The following is a 16,677-nucleotide window of genomic DNA, read 5'->3' on the forward strand; positions in this document are numbered from 1 at the left end:
CTCATTTCTGGAGGGATAGTCATCAAATTTGAACCAGGATTTGTCCATGTTGTGGCTGTGGCTCCATTGTGTTTCTAAGCCACAGTCACCAGCATCTGTATCCACTCAAATAAATAATAATCTTTTCGGTGAGAAAAAACTTCCACTTCCATTGTGCTTGAGCTTCAGTTACTTTATTAGCTTTATTACTTTATTTAGCTAGCCATCTGGATCATCCAGGTCAATGTTGGGAAGAAGAAACACTAGCAGTTTTCCCGGTTCACGCGTGCGGTGCTCTCCGTACCTCTCGGGCCCAGGCGGGCTTGTTGTTGGGCTCCAGGTTCTTGCCATAGTGGTAGAGCTGCGGCTTCTTGTCCTGCTGCTGCTGTTGCTGTTGCTGCTGCTGCTGCTGCTGCAGTGAGACCAGGTACGCATGCTCCTGCTGCAGCTGCCTCTGCAGCCGCTCCGACTGCCGCTGCTCCTCCAGCTGCTTGCGCTTGTACTCCTGAGAGCGACGCGAGGATAGGACGTGCTCAGCGCTGTTCACCTCATCCTCTCGTTTGAAAGTAAGAGAATGGCAATGTGCACACATGCAAAACCATTTCACTGGTGCCAGGAATATAAAGAACAGCATACTGAAACTGAAATGCTCCAAAAAGTAGAGATAGCTATATCTGACATAGATCTTCACAGGTGGAAATGTTTGAACCACTAAGCATTTAAATGTAGTAGGTGGGCTTCTCCATTTCCACATATCCCCAAATTTACAATGTGAGAACTAAGCATGTGTCCCCCACTGTCCCCCAATACTCAAATACACTGAAGCACTGACTGAAAACTCCAGCCAATGTCCAGGATGCATGATAAACGACTGCAGACATGTCACCTAAAGGAGGCGGAGCCTGTCCATTGTGGGCAAGAGTGAAGGGAGAAGGCACGCCAGATCAAGATCATTTTTCCCCTTTTAAAATAAGCTATCTGGACACAACTGTTCCTGCTGGGGGCCAGTTCCTCACACTGGACACTTATTTGGGAATGGGGCACGGGGCACTATGGACAGGTTATGGGGCATACTGCATATCATGCGTTACCATGAGCAGGGCCTGTTCCTGAAGCAGCTGCTGCTGCAGAATTTCTAACTGCCGCTGCTCTTCTTCCAATTTATGTCTTATGAACTCCTACACAGAGAGAGAGTGAGAGAGAGAGCGAGAGAGAGGCGGCAAGGAGAGAAAAAATAGGTCAATTCAGGACTGGGTACAGGAGATCCATCACCATGAAATATCATGTCAGAATTTCAGTGGTAGACAACAGCGTCGTTTCACAATCTACATGTGTAAAGTATAAATGTGGCCATTTACAAATAGCTTAAACAGCTTAAATTACAGGCTTCCAAAAAATATTTATTATTTGTATTTATATTAGGCACTATTTAACTGACATTTAATACATCAATACTGTACTCATGGCATAGCTCACATACATGGTGGATGCACAAGTTCTCTTTACAAGCCACTCTGGATAAGAGTGTGTGCTAAATGACTGTAAATGTGTCACACAAATTGCCACAGTAAAATTAATAATAAGGTTTATCTGCTCTTTTTGGACCACATGGAATAGTAGCAACTGTAAAATGCAGGCAAAATGTTCTGCACATTTTCACACCGTCCTTGTGGTACGCTTGACACCACGGTGAAAAAAGGTAAAAGAAACCAATAGATGCAAAAAATAGAATCTCCACAAACCACAGCCATGCTGCCATTCTGCTGCTATGGCAACAACTCCAAAGGAAAATTCCTGTATTCCAGACTGGTGCTGCGATTACTTTAGTGACAGCGCAGAATCTCCAATCAGCTCACAGAGCAAACCACACCTCCCCTCTATTTGGCTGGCTGTGACCTGAAGCTGTTTGTGATTGGCTACCTGCTCCCTCTCAGCCATCCTCCGATCCTCCTCCCTCCTGAGATCATCCATTCGGCGGTGGGGGCCTTTCTCCTGCTGTCTCACCATCTCGCGCTCCTTCCTCTGTTGCTGAGAGAGTGAATGAGTGTGCGGACAGGGGGAAATGAGAGGAAGAGAGAAAAAGAAATGCATGTGTCACGAGGCTGCTACAGATCCAACCTCATTCCTGACCCCACCATCTTGCATACTCTCTGATACTGAATGTCTGAGAGGGTAGATGAACCGAGAGTTGCTATGCTACAATCTGTAATATGTACAATTCTGGTTGGATGATGGTGCTAACAATTAAATGTACCGCAGTCAGACATAATGCACAGAAAATGAACATGCCCTTACAGAAAAAAATAGTTTCCTTTAAGAAAAACAGGGGGAAAATGTTTTGTTTGAGTCACACAGAAAAACTCTAGCCACAACAAGCAGCAATTTCATCATTCTCTAGAGATTTTGCTATGTGGGGACATTTCTTTGCATGAAATGCAGAAGTCACGGCTGCAGTCAGTTATGACAGCATCCACTGGTTTTGATTGCGGTATGACTAAAAAAGGCACTTTCATCAACGTGCTCATTAGTCGCTGAAGGCTTGCTATTTTCATGCACCTTCTTCTTGTGAATTGTTCAAAGAAAGATCATGTACATCGACGCTCAAAGGTTTGCTTTTCAGTAATAGCAGGAAGAACTAAATTTAGCGTTTAGCTGAAAAGGACACAAGAAATCTGTGTGTGCTACTGCAGAGCTTTCCACTGGAAAAGACTGCACAACTGAGGAGACCTGCAGTGTCCACGGTGTGAACTGAGGACAGGCTATGTTTTTATGGTCGCCGTCATCCACAAATTTAATACAAACGCTGAATTAAATATTTAGATTGTTATCAGGGGCACAGTAGCCCCCAAACAACAAAGGAAGTATCTAAGAAATAATAAAAACCATTATACAGTAGCAGGGACTGCTCTTTTCTTTCCTTTATTAACTGTTGTTCTGTCTGATTATAAATCCCCAACTGTGCCTCTTGGCTCATACACCCAGCGGAAGTGTCTGCACTCCTCCGATATGCTCACACAGAAACCAGGCACTACGGTATTTACCACTCTGCAGGCCATACAGTGCTACAGGAGAGCTAACCCAGATCCGACCGCTCGCTGGCTGCAGCTGGTAGCTCGCGGGCACTTGGCACACTGCTACTGGGTGCGAATGCAACGGTAACCTAAGCAACGCTGGTTGACTTAAACCCGCCCTACCCCTGTCGCAAACAAAAGCATGAGTCCCAGACATAGTTGGCTAACGGCACAGCACAGGCTTTAACCTGCAGGCCAGTCTCTCTTGCTGTGGGTCAGTGTGACAGTACTGCACAGCATACCATAAGAAAGTGCAGTAAACGGCGGTGGGTAAAAGAACAGTATTGTTTCAGCAGGGCCTCCTCAGTATCTCAGCGACAGCACCGCACAGTGCTCCATGGTAAAGCGTGGTAAAGTGCAGTAAAGCATGGTAAAGCGCGATAAAGCGTGATAAAGCGCAGTAAAGTGTGGTAAAGCGTGATAAAGCGCTAAAGCGTGGTAAAGCGCAGGAAAGCGCAGTAAAGTGTGGTAAAGCGCAGCACACCGCGTTGGGCGCAGCAGCGGGCCCGTGCAGCGCTACCTCCTCCAGGCGGCGCCGCTGCTCCTTCTGCTCCTCGATGCGCTTCTGCCGGTCGTGCAGCAGCTGCCTCTTGTGCTCCTCGGGGTCGCGGCGCTGAGCCGCCAGCTGGGCCTGCTGCCTCCGCAGGGCCTCCGACCGCTCCTTGTTCTCCTGCTGCAGGCGCAGGAAGTCCCGCCTCAGAGTCGACTCGCCCGGCACGTTCAGGATGGAGCTGTGCACGGGAGGAGGGGAGGGAGGGAGGGAGAGAGAGAGAGAGAGAGTGATAAAGAAAGGGAGGGAGATCATTTGTAAACTAAAAACCAGAGTCACGTCATGTGACAGCAAAACATGAACAATTGCGGTTAATGGAAATTAGCCATTGCCTTTTATTATTCATTGGTTTGTTTAGTTATTTATTTATACAAATATTCATTATACACTATATTGGTTTGGCAACAATGGTTCATTTCCATTCATGCCAAAAAAGCCATTTGAACTTGATAGAGGGAGAGGAGCCAGTGTCAGAATGTGTCATCTTCTCTCTTTGCTTGCAGGTATAAAGTACGACTAAAGCGCTGTTACCTTGACTCTCTCTCATCCCCTCTGTTCTCATCCTCCTCTTCACTGCCACTGTATTCATACTCAGTTTCCTCTGGAGAGAGTGACAGAGTGAAAGAGAAAGACAGAAAGAGTGAGAGAGTGTTACTATGAACAGGGTACTTTTTTAGGTACACTAAAATATACACATAGGCCAAAACATGTATGACTATGAACACGCAAAGCACATATGCAATACACACAGTACTTCACCTCCTTTTGTAGCCTTGGAGATGATGTCTCTCACGCACGCACCCACACACGCACAATAATACACGCTTACAAGCAGTCAAATTAACACTTACAAACCCATATATAAACAGACACTAGAAGGCTAATGGCAGTGCATGGATACAAACATGCATGCTCACTCACACACACAAACACACACGTGCACACACACGTGGCCAGACGCACGCACACACACGAGCGCACACACACGCGCACACACACACACACTGCGCCGGGCCTCACCTTTCTCTCCCCTCTTCTTGCGGGTGCGGTCGATGTGGTCCTTGAGCTGGATGCGGACCTGCCTCTCGGTGGGCTGGTCCCGGATGAAGGAGTGCTTCAGCAGCTGCTCGGTGGAGGGTCGGCTGGGGTACGTCTTCACCAGGCACCCCTCTATGAAGTCTATGAACTTCTTAGACCTGGAGGAGGGACGTCCGGCAGCAAAAAATGAACATTTCCAAGGCAGAACAAAGGGAGAGTGGCATGCAGGAAAAGAGGAGGAACAAATAATAAATAAAAGCATACAGAGGAAGATGGCTCAGTGAGAAGGTGAAGGGGGGCACTGTACACAAAAAAGGGGACCACAGGGGAGACAGGCTGGAAGAGACGGGGATGAGGCTATTAGGATGGTTGAGGAAGAGACACAGAGAGGGATTTGGGAATTCTGAAAAGCAGAGCAGCTGCTTGGCTATGGGAGAACGACAGGAAGGAAGCAGAGGAGAAGAAAAACAAATACTGGACAGAGAAGCATATGGAAAGAAAATAAAAGCTCAAGTCACAGAACAAAAGACACCCGGGAACAGAAAAAATAAAGAAAAAAATAATCATCTGAATACCATTTCTTGGATTTGAGTTTAGGAGGCGGGTTCCGTGGGATGAGGAAGAGAGCTCTCATTGGGTGCATGTCGCACAGCGCTGAGACAGACAGAGAGTACACGCAATCAGAGGTGTACACTCATTCACATTATTCATTCATTAACACACGGCTCCAGTTCCTCCTGTCTGTTTTGTCTTTTATAGTGCATGGGAATAGGTTAGGTTAGATCCACCAAACAGCAAGCACACACAACCTGTGTGTATTTGTGTGTGTGTCTATCAACAAATACAATAATTTCACCTAACAAATGTGGCACTGAAATGAATACTTTGTTTAATCAATAAGCAAATTAAACGAATACACTAGAGCAAACTCTCCTGTGGTTTAACAAATTATTACAATTACAGAACTTGAAGTACTTTGAAAGTCGAATTGTAATAACAAACCAACAGTGATCAAAAAAATTCTACAGTTCTTGAAAATTTCATTCCTTCTTCAAGTGCTGTCTTTACTGGGTTTGTTCAATTAATTTTATTTGTCCTCTCAAAGTTCCATGATTTCATGTTTCAATCTGATGTTTTTTGTAAAAAATTTTTTACATTAAATGTACAATAAAAAGACAAACAGATTACCTTAATAAGATAAAAAGCCCATACAGCAGGTGTGTGTGCGTGTGTGTACGTGTGTGTGTGTGTGTGTGGTGCGCAGGTGCGTATGTATATATATGTGTGCATGTACATGTGTGTGCCTGAACTCACGTGGAGCTCCCTCAGCCATCTCTATTGCTGTGATCCCCAGAGACCAGATATCACTCTACAGGGAGACAGAAACAGGAGGTTCTTCAGTCTGACAACTCTATCACTCCCACGGTCATGCACATGCACATGCACATGCACACATACTCACGCACACTCGCACTCACATGCACACACTCGCACTCATGTGCACACACAAGCATGCACATGCGCACACACTTGCACACTTAAATGCTCTTTCGCGTGTAAACCGTGCTATCTATAACATACAGTGCCCTCCAAAAGTATGTTAAAAGCAGGGTGAAATTTCATATTTTTGCTATATACTTTAGGCAAGAGCATGACGCATTACCCTGAAGTCGTAGGTGGAGTCGGGGTTCTCGTCGCAGGCTATGACCTCCGGAGCCATCCAGTAGGGCGTGCCGATGAAGGTGTTCCTGCGCCCCACGGTCCTGTCCAGCTGTGCGCTCACCCCAAAATCCACTAAGGAAGAGGAGGAGGAAGAAAACACACTGAAAACACTGTCACAGTACTCTGGGACTGCCCTTGACCAAGCAAAACTGGAGCATCTTTCTGTATTCATTTAATATACTTTCTGTCATTATATTGCTTGCTTGTGGTTAGTGATCGCGTTTTGGCCAGTATGGTTTAAGAGATTAATACAGTATACCTCTCCTAAAATTGAAACTTTTATATAGTACAATCACCTTAATGTCCATTGAGGAGGGGGTGGGTTGTAGTAGAATAACCAGATACAATGTTGTACAGATCTAAATCTGCAGGCCAGCACACACACTCAGGCAATTAAAGTTGGGTTTATAAATTGGGAATGGCCAAGCTGACACACGCAAGCAAACATACTCACCCAGTTTGACCTCTGCATTTTCAGTAAGCAGCACATTCTGACCCTTAATGTCCCGGTGAATGACCTTGTGGGCGTGGAGGTGAGAGAGGCCCTGTACAGAGAGAGAGGAAAAGAGGGTGAGGGAGAAAGTGAGACAGAAGGGGAGAGAGAGAGGAGGGAGAGGGAGGGAGACAAGGGGGGGGCGAGAGACAGAGAAAAGGTGTGGGAGTGAGGGTGGAGCACAAGGAGATTTGCTTTATTGTAATTATAATTAAAAGAGAGACACAGTCTCCCATTTGCATTTCCGTTAATTCCATATATGGAGTTAACGCAGTGAAGTGACAGCCACCGCAGAAGGGCATGGTTTGTGTGAGCCTGCTCACCCTCAGGATCTCTCTGCAGATGTAGGCGATCCAGTCCTCCTTCAGGGAGTTCCCCTTGGTGTTCTTCACCAGGTCTGTGACGGAGCCAGCCCCACAGAACTCCATCACCAGCTAGGAGGGAAAGAGCAGAGCTATAAACACCAGTGACTCACACGTACACCCCCACACCCTCAAGCACCGTTAGAGAAACAGGGTTACGAGAAGCACATTAAAGAAGATACCACCCCACTCCGAAAAGAGACGGTGTCTTTGCATCATCAGTATACGCACAAGAAAGCTAACAGAAGGTCTAGAGTTGATTCTAGGTGTGGAATTTGCATTTGGAGTCTGTTGCTGTTGTCTCTCAACATGAGGACCAAATAAGTGTCAATGCCAGTAAAGCAGGCCATCATGAGGCTGAAAAATGAAAATAAATCAATCTATGCTTAGCAAAAACATTGTGTGCGTTGAAGTCACCTGTTTGATAGATGATCAGGAAGCAAGAATGAGCTGGTGAGCTCAGCAATAGCAAACGACCTGGTAGACCACAGAAGACCACTGTAGTGGATGACCAAATAATTATTTTCAATTGTGAAGACAAATCTTTGTTAACTGCTGAACAGCCCAAGAACACTACAGGATGTAGGCATAGATGTGGGGCGACATAGCTCAGGAGGTAAGACCGACTGTCTGGCAGTCGATGGGTTGCCGGTTCAAACCCCGCCCTGGGTGTGTCGAAGTGTCCTTGAGCAAGACACCTAACCCCTAACTGCTCTGGCGAATGAGAGGCATCAATTGTAAAGCGCTTTGGATTAAAGCGCTATATAAATGCAGTCCATTTACCATTTAGATGTGCCAAAGACTACCATAAAGAGAAGACGACACCAGAAAAAACTGTCGAGTTCTGAAAAAAAACCCTATGGACAGATGAGACGAGTATTAACCTGCACCAAAGTGATGGAAAGAGGAAAGTGTGTAGAAAGAAAGGAACTGCTCACGATCCAAAGAACCCCCTCTCACCTGTGAAACATGGTGGAGGTAGGTAGTGCTATGGCTTGGCCATGTATGGCGGTCACAGGTAATGGCTCTCTTCTCTTCACTGATGATATGACTGCTGATGGCAGCAGAAGGATAAATTCTGAAGTGTACAGAAACATCTCATGTGCTCAGATCTAACCAAATGCCTTAAAACTCACAGGACAGTGCTTCACCTTGCAGCAAGACCATGACCCCAAACACACTGCTAAAACAACCAAGGTGTTTTTCAGGGCCAAAAAGTGGAATGATCTTGACTGTTGACTGAATCCAACTGAAAATATGTTTCACATGACAAGACTGACGGCAAATATCCCGAAACACAAATTGAAGATGGCTGCAGTACAGGCCTGGCAGAGCATCACCAGGGAAGATACCCAGCGTCTGGTGATGTCTATGGTTCACAGACTACAGGCAGTCCTTGAATGCAAATGATCTGCAACAAAGTACTAAATATGTCAATTTTACTTCACTTTATATTAATATGTCCAATTCTTTTTAAGGATTCTCGTTTCATCGCTCTCGTCTCAAACAACCCGCACTGGCCAAAATGTTCTTGTAAGACTTCATACAAAGCGGCGTATGAAAGGTCTTTCTTCGACACTGCTATGTACAAGCTTAGCTGAGGTCTGCAGTGTGTAAAGAAACAGCTGGCAGAACCACGTGTTACAGAGGAGAACTTTGGATGTCTCGGGCGCTCCCGAACTGGCTGGATGGTTTGCGTATGGAAAGCAGCTGTGTTGGCAGACAGTTGGACATTCCAGATTGGAGTGGGAATTTGATATATACAGCCCTGGGCTGGGTGACAAAATCGATTAAATGACCACATTTAAAAGGAACAGTTATTAAATCAATACATAAATAATCATTCAAAAATATGCATAAAAATGAAAAACGCTGTACTTCTTACAGGGTTTGCCCAATATGGTTGTAAATAAATACACTCAAATTAAAGCCGTCAGTCAGCAGTGTAACCTCATATTCAGTGTGCTGGAGCACAGAGACAAAACAACTAAAATTGTGTCACTGCCCTGCTACTTTTGCATGTAACTGCATGTATACATATTAAAATGTATACATACTGTATATCTGTGCGCGTGCGAGGTGAGTGTGAGTGTGTGTATAAGTAACAAGGGCAATTCTTAATTCACTGTCACCTGCTCAGCTATCCTGAGGCTGGAGGTGGAGATAATTACCACCCAAAAAAATAAAAATAAAAAATCAAGGTGACAAGGTGCCATCGCTGTTCTGGTCAGACCTTATTTGGGCAATTGGAGGCTTGGCAGGTTTGCTCAGGATGGCATTTAAAAGAAGCCCAAAGACACATTTGGGGCAAGTTGCTTGACAACCTCCTGGCAGCCATAGTCTATCCATATGGAATCACCCAGGTATGTTTTTCAGTCCCCACCCAACTTTTTTTTTAAATAAAGGAAAGCACACAGATCACCATCTTTTTTTAACTTCCTTCAGAGAGAGGGAAAAGCAGAGGGAGTACGGAGAGTTAATTCAAAGCAAGGACTTCTGTTCGCTTCATGTTGTATTATGCAATAGATTCATTTTTCTTATACAGTACTTCAGTTATGGTCATAATATTATATCAGTGTAAACTGCTGGGGTCAACTTGACCCCAAACATAAAAGGAGTAATAAAATAACGGGAGGGATAACAAATGAGCGGAAAACATTAAGTCTTTTTTTCCGACACCTTTCTCACCCTAATGATTTCTCCCTTACACTCCCATTCACTATGACTTACTGTCACACACTCACATTCACTCCCACTCACTCACTGAGGCTCTCATTCACTCACACATTCGCACACTCGCTCATACAAAGCACGGCCCCTGCCTGATGGAGTAAACTCGGTACAGACAGGCAGACAGACTGACAGACGAACGTGCCCACACACCCAGAGCTGGTCATCGTGCCCGGGGGGGCTCTTCTTGACGAAGGCCCCGTAGTAGGTGGCGATGTTGCGGTGGTGGCTGTACTTCTTCAGCATGTTGATCTCCGCTTTGATCTCCTCCTCCTCCTCCTCCGTCACATCCATCACCTTGATGGCAGCGAGCTGGCCGGTCTTAACATGACGACCCTGGGAGGAAGGGATGAAGAGGGGGGGTGACAAGGATGGCGCGAGAGGAAGAGTGGGAGGGGAAGGGAGTGGAGAGGGATGATGAAATCAAGCACATGAAGATTCACAGATCTGCTTTTCGTAAAAAAAGGGCCATTGCTAACAATTCCCTTCTCTGAACAATTAACCTTGCTGATGAAAATATAAACTTTTTCTTACCTGGTGAAAGAACAAATAAGACCACCATTTCAAAAACAGAGTATTTTGGTGGCAAATGTGATTCAAACCAGGTAAAAGTCTGCTCTAGTTCCTCTCTCTTCAGCTCAGCACCCATCTCCAGTTCCTCATTGCAATGCTTTGTGCTATACTGCCCCCACTGATCTAATCACCTGTCAATTAAGCCTTCATTCACCCATACAATCTGCCTCCCTGAGCCCTAACAAGTGGGGAGAACATTTAAGCTGAACTAAGCAGACAATATTAGTGAAAATCAGACACAGTAATTATAGACTGATTTCAAAGAGGACATGTAGATTATTAGAATCTGTTTGATTGTCTCTCACCTTGTACACCTGTCCATAAGTTCCATTGCCCACAACCTCAACCAGCTCGAAGATCCCAGCTGGGTCCTGTCAGAAAGACAGAGACTGGTTATCAGAGAACAGACAGCTCAATCACAGCACAAGCAAATGGAACAGGAAAGAAAGCTGAAACAATCAAAAACTGAAAATAGCTACACAATAGGGCACCTTTCATTCTTCAATGCTTTGAGAATATTACCCAGAACACAACCAATTACCAGGATTGTGCAAGACACAAATAAATCTTGTTTCCACTTCATGAAATAAGTTCATGTTCTTATTTTTAGAACAAAATTTCACTGAAATTGAAACTGACACACCAGGTGCCATTTGGAAGGTTTTGAAAATACAAGAACAATAGCAATCTTTGCTTATGGACAAACTCAAGGTTACAGTATTACACTTTGAAATAAACAAGTCACATTTCCCTTACCAGCCATAGAGAGGTTGAAGGTTCGCATTTTTGTCTAACTGCCAATAACCACACACACTCACACACACACACAGAGGCCATTCCCAATGGCTGAATTTAATTATGAGTTTTGCTGGGTGCATTTACATGTACACTAGGGCTATCATCAGGGAGGGGACAACCAGGGCCTGGGAATGCTACAATAATTGTGTCCCAGGCCCAAGAATTTCACAACTGGGCTGCAAAACCCAATTAGCACACCAGGATTTTTGCCCAATCTTTAGATTTTTTGGTTCATGTAGATGTTGTATTCCAATTTCTTTTGCCTTTTTGAAACTGCGCATATCAGGCAGAAATCAACAATCCTGGATGAAAATAAGCTTGGCTGCCGTGTACACATTTTCCATCGAGCATACGCAGAGTATGGAAACAATTGTGTAAATGCAGCTATTGGAGCAATTGTATTACTTACATCCATGCGTACGCAATAATCTATATACTAGCATAAACTGATTGTTCCCAATAATTGGGATACTGGTGTGCATGTAGGCTAAACATAGCGTGTGTCAAACTGACAAAGCCCCAGCTCAGAGCAACATGTCCTCCTACCACATTTACCACAAGTTTCAACGTTGATTTCTCCATATTCATTCTGAAAGCTACTGGGTTACTTTTTGAGTGTACATAAATCAGTGTTACAAGGATGAACATAATCTACAATGGGTGTAAAACAATCCTCATCAACTTTACCCCAAAGGGGTAAAGTTCAGCATCACCAAAATTAAGTTTGTTCCATTTGGTTTCTGTATGGGGGGGGGGCAAGGCCCACTAAGACTAAACCCAAACCACAGAGGGTACTACAGTTTCACGGTTTTACTACTCTGCCCTTAACGACTATAAAATAAAATGCAATTCCACTCTTCTTTCCAGCAGGCATAGCAACAAACTGAAAAGCTCTGGCTTGAAATGAAGAAAAAAAAATAATGCAATGAGTTCAGATGATGAATATTTATGTAAAACATGAGTTCTTAAAAGATAGCACACACGGGCAGCAACAACCTGATGTTCTCGAATAAAAGAAATTTGTCACATAGATAAAACTAGGCCTATGTCAATTACATATTTTATTATGGAGATGGAGGTAGACTCCCTGCCTTGAAAGACTGTTGACTATTATGAGGTTTCCCCTAACCCACTTTCTCAAATTCTATACTCAAAAATGAGTAATACCTCTCTCTTTCTAACAAAATGTAAAACAGACTTAAGTTAAGTACAAGGAGCTAGCTACTTCATTAAAACACTTATATAGCTCCAGCTGAATTTTATTTTTAACTACACTGTAGATGTAGATCACTTATGTTGTTCCTTTTCTACAGTAATTATCTATGTTGTACAGCTCTTCATTGCATAACTAAAAAAACAAACAAATATGAAATCCTTTCATGTTTCTAACATCAGGCTGATCTAATCCTCATTAAAATCTAAATAAACATAGCCACAGCTCTCCTGTGGATTTAAGGAAATTCCATTGTGAATCTGCATGTACCATATATATGGTTTGTACATACCAGAGTGTACTAAATATGTTAACAACCAGAAATGAAGCAACCAGCCTCATACTCAACTCTGGGGAATGGAGACGGACAAAAAATTAGGTGACACACAACTGGATTCAGCAAATACCAAACTTCCACTCAAGAAATGGTTTAGATCACAGCCAACTATACTAGCTTTAAAAAACTGACAGCAGTCCATTTCCTAGGTTTTCCATAATGGCATTCCTGCAGCAATTGAATAACATATTAAATTACAAATCAAGGTAATATTGGGATGGCAGGTATGCCAGGTAGGCATACCCCCATACCTATACAGCGCCAAGAGTTTGGCACTTCAGGGTTCCCTATAGAAATAACCACAATGACCACAGACTCTCAGCCCTTAAAAACATTAATTTCTGTACCTTCTGACCCCATTTCAACAAAAAGAATTCACAACTTCTCACGTCCATACAATAAAGCTCCATTTTGATTTTTTTCCTTTCTTCTTCTTCTGTTTCCTGCCTGATTACATCATCATAAATGCTCCAGGCCCACAAAGAATATAGTCATACACTTGGCCTGTCTCATTAGCAAGGTACCTAACATTAAACTCAGCAAAAGCAGAATTGTCTAAAGAGTAGTTGTATTTTATTTGGATTTCAGGAACATAAATGAGTTTAGCCAGCAATCTAGTGTTCGTGAGAGAGGGGGCATTCGAACCCGGATCAGTCATCCAAAAAGTTCCTTAGGCAAACACGCTACCCAGTGAGCTATTGTGTGCAAACATAAATTCTGTGTGTAGCAGACCAGATCAATTTTTAAAGGTTTGGTAATGATATGTGTAATGACCAGCCAAGCTGATCATCCAGGAAGTCAGAGAAAATATTCCTAAATGCATTCCGACAATGTATTCTGCCTCCAACTCAATCTCAAATGACCATGATAATTGAGTAGCAGCAGGATATAATGGACGGACTTGTTGATTCCCAGGTAGGGCACTGAAGTCATACTCTTGAGCGAGGTACTTGACCAGAATGGCTTCAGTAAATGTCCACCTGCATAAATGGACTGCATGTAAAGACTGTAAGCTGTTCTAGACAATAGCATCTCCTGAATGGGTAAAATGTAATATAAAATGGAACTGAATTTCATGAGCCCAAAATGTCTGTCGAGGGAGCAGGCTCAGCATCATTACAAGAGGCTCAGCTGCAACTAATCGTAAGAGGTTCCTTCAAATTAAATGACAACAAACTGAATTATGAATGGATAACAAAATAATTATGAATGTATCAAAAAGTAAAAACAAAAAGACTAAAATCAATAGGCTGTTTGAAATAGATTTTTTTATTTTTGAAGGTCTGCAGTAGCTCACAGTAACATTTCTTGGTTCCTTCAGATGAGCTCCAGATGAGTTCATAGAGCTAAGAAGGGACAATAACCAGCTTGTCTTGTTCCCTGCTCTAACGAAGAATATTTTGTTAGTACTACACAAACTAGTTGCACATCTTTGGATATTATGTAGACATTTCAACATTATTTACAGTATTAGATTGCATTCCCACTGAAAAATGCATCATATTAATTTTCTTAAGACATAGCCATGTAGAGGTACAGGTAGGGTATGTGTGTGTGTGTGTTTCTGTGTGGCAGGGAGTGGGTGTTAGATGGGACAGCTATCAAACAATGAGCTGAAATGAATCATCACTCAAACCTTTCTCCCTCCCTCCCTCCCGCTCCTTCTTTTCCTTCCTCTCACCGAGCAATGAATAGGCCTAACAGTGCTGCCTGGAGAGGTCTGGCCAAACTCACTGTGCCAAATCAGAGGGAAAGAGAGAGCGGGAGAGAACTAATATCTCACATTCTCACATCTAGTACACTGGTTACATCATTATTACCATCTTCCTGCCTGACAGCACACACGCATACACGGACAGCTTGTCCTTTTCGTCATCGCAGCTGGTTTACCAGAGGCTGTCGCCTCGTTTCTTAGTTAATGGCACATAACTTATATACATCAATTGGTAACATTGATTACAAGGTGAATTCTCCATCTAAAATAATACACAATACCGAAAGGAACACCATCAGTATCATTTGTTTGCATGGACATCAATCTAGCCATCCAGCTTATATAATGCATTTGCATGTTACCATACCCAAACTGAAATATAGCAGAATTGCTAATGACATATTTTTCACATAAATTCTCAGAAAGCATAAAAAAGCAGTTCAAACCGCAGGTTTCCAAACCCCTCAAACTCCACAAACAATTGCGTCCTGACCAACAGCAAGAAAGACCTCTACAGTTGATGACAGAAGAATTCTCACCATAATGAAGAAAAAAAAAACCCAAACACCTGTCCGACAAATCAGAAGCACTCTTCAGGAGGCAGGCATGGATGTGTCAGTGAGTACTGTCCTCAGAAGACTTCACTAACAGAACTACAGATGCTACACTGCAAGATGCATACCACTTTAGCTGCAAAAACAGGATGGCCAGGTTACTGTTAGCTAAGAAGTAGCCTATGTAAAAGTCCCTGCAGACTGGAAAAGGTCTTGTGGACAGATGAGACCATAATTCACCTATATCACAGCGATGGAAAGCGCAGAGTGTGGAGGCCAAGTTTAATCATATTCCTTCAAACTCATTGGACAGCACTGCATCTTACAGCTGGGCAACGGTCCCAAACATATTAATAAAGCAACAACGGAGATTTTCAAAGCCAAAAACTGGAAACTTCTTGACCGACCAAGTCAATCACCCTCTACCTAAATCTAAATCCAAATGAACATTCATTTCAAATGCTGAAGAGAAACCTTCAGCAAACTAGCCACCTGAAACAAGCAGGATCTAAAGATGGTTGCAGTAAAGGCCTGGCAGAGTATCACCAGAGAAACTACTCATCACCTGGCGATGTCTGTGGGTCATAGACGTCAATCAGTCATTGCATGCAAAGGACCTGCAATAAGGTAGTAAACAGGACTATTTTCATTTACATAACACTAATATGTCCCAAACATTTCTACCTGGTGAAACAAAAGAGTTTAAAATTACCTTTAAATAAAAGTTGAGAATGAGCACTTAAACCATATGTGAATTGTATAATTGTGGAGTACAGAGCTAAATCTAGAAAACATACATATTTGTCCCAGACATTAAGGAGCTCATTGTACCCATGTAGACCTATATGCTTTTGGAAACATGATTTGAGCCACTGTAATGACATGAATAGTTAAATATTACAATTAAACAAATGCCAGTATCTAGGGAATCTGACAGAGCAGTAGCAGTGAAATAATAAAAAGCAAATAGCAAACACAATGCAAACAGAGGAATATAATCAACTAGAAGAAAAATGGAGCTCTCTTATGCAAGTAAACACAAGTCTGTACATTTAACCCAACACGGAATTAGTAAACGTTGACCAAGATGACTTGAAGTAATACCAGACAACAGCATGATTGGTCTTGAAGAAGCGAACTCCCACAAATCTTACCTGCACCACTCCCCTATGCTCTCCCTAATATCTGCCCATTAAAATTAAATTAAAATATAAAATAATTAAAATTATAAACAGCAATAATACCTGACATTCATCCTTTGATTATTCCTATACCACCTTTTATATTTTTTGTCATAAAAAATCAATTTAAAACTCAGATCTTATTTAGATGCAACACTGCGGCATGCTTTCAGGGTCATCCAGAAGCATCTGTGCATTAGCAATACAGTCTCACAGGTTCCCAGGGTTCTGCTCATTTACCTTGGTCGCACTTTGGTTCCAAGGGACCAAAGGTTCCTGACTGAACCTAAAATGCAAATTCCACTGCAAAACAACATTAACATCATTTAACAGATCAAGGGGCAACTGATTATGTCTCTCTA

General features: G+C 43.1%; 1 protein-coding gene across 1 annotated transcript in view; it reads right to left on the reverse strand.

The window, feature by feature from the left end:
• Positions 1-16,677, reverse strand: part of mink1 (misshapen-like kinase 1) — a 48,737-nt gene that overhangs the window by 23,368 nt on the left and 8,692 nt on the right. The window contains exons 2-14 of the mRNA XM_064349571.1: positions 10,824-10,889; positions 10,099-10,281; positions 7,177-7,287; positions 6,815-6,905; positions 6,302-6,432; positions 5,953-6,007; positions 5,214-5,292; positions 4,621-4,796; positions 4,132-4,201; positions 3,571-3,781; positions 1,900-2,007; positions 1,071-1,157; positions 284-484 (exon numbers count right to left, since the gene is read on the reverse strand). Of these exons, the coding sequence (XP_064205641.1) occupies positions 284-484; positions 1,071-1,157; positions 1,900-2,007; positions 3,571-3,781; positions 4,132-4,201; positions 4,621-4,796; positions 5,214-5,292; positions 5,953-6,007; positions 6,302-6,432; positions 6,815-6,905; positions 7,177-7,287; positions 10,099-10,281; positions 10,824-10,889 (1,569 nt within the window). The remainder of the gene's footprint in view (positions 1-283; positions 485-1,070; positions 1,158-1,899; positions 2,008-3,570; positions 3,782-4,131; positions 4,202-4,620; positions 4,797-5,213; positions 5,293-5,952; positions 6,008-6,301; positions 6,433-6,814; positions 6,906-7,176; positions 7,288-10,098; positions 10,282-10,823; positions 10,890-16,677) is intronic.

The sequence above is a fragment of the Anguilla rostrata genome, chromosome 9 (genome assembly GCF_018555375.3).
Source record: "Anguilla rostrata isolate EN2019 chromosome 9, ASM1855537v3, whole genome shotgun sequence".
NCBI lineage: Eukaryota > Metazoa > Chordata > Actinopteri > Anguilliformes > Anguillidae > Anguilla > Anguilla rostrata.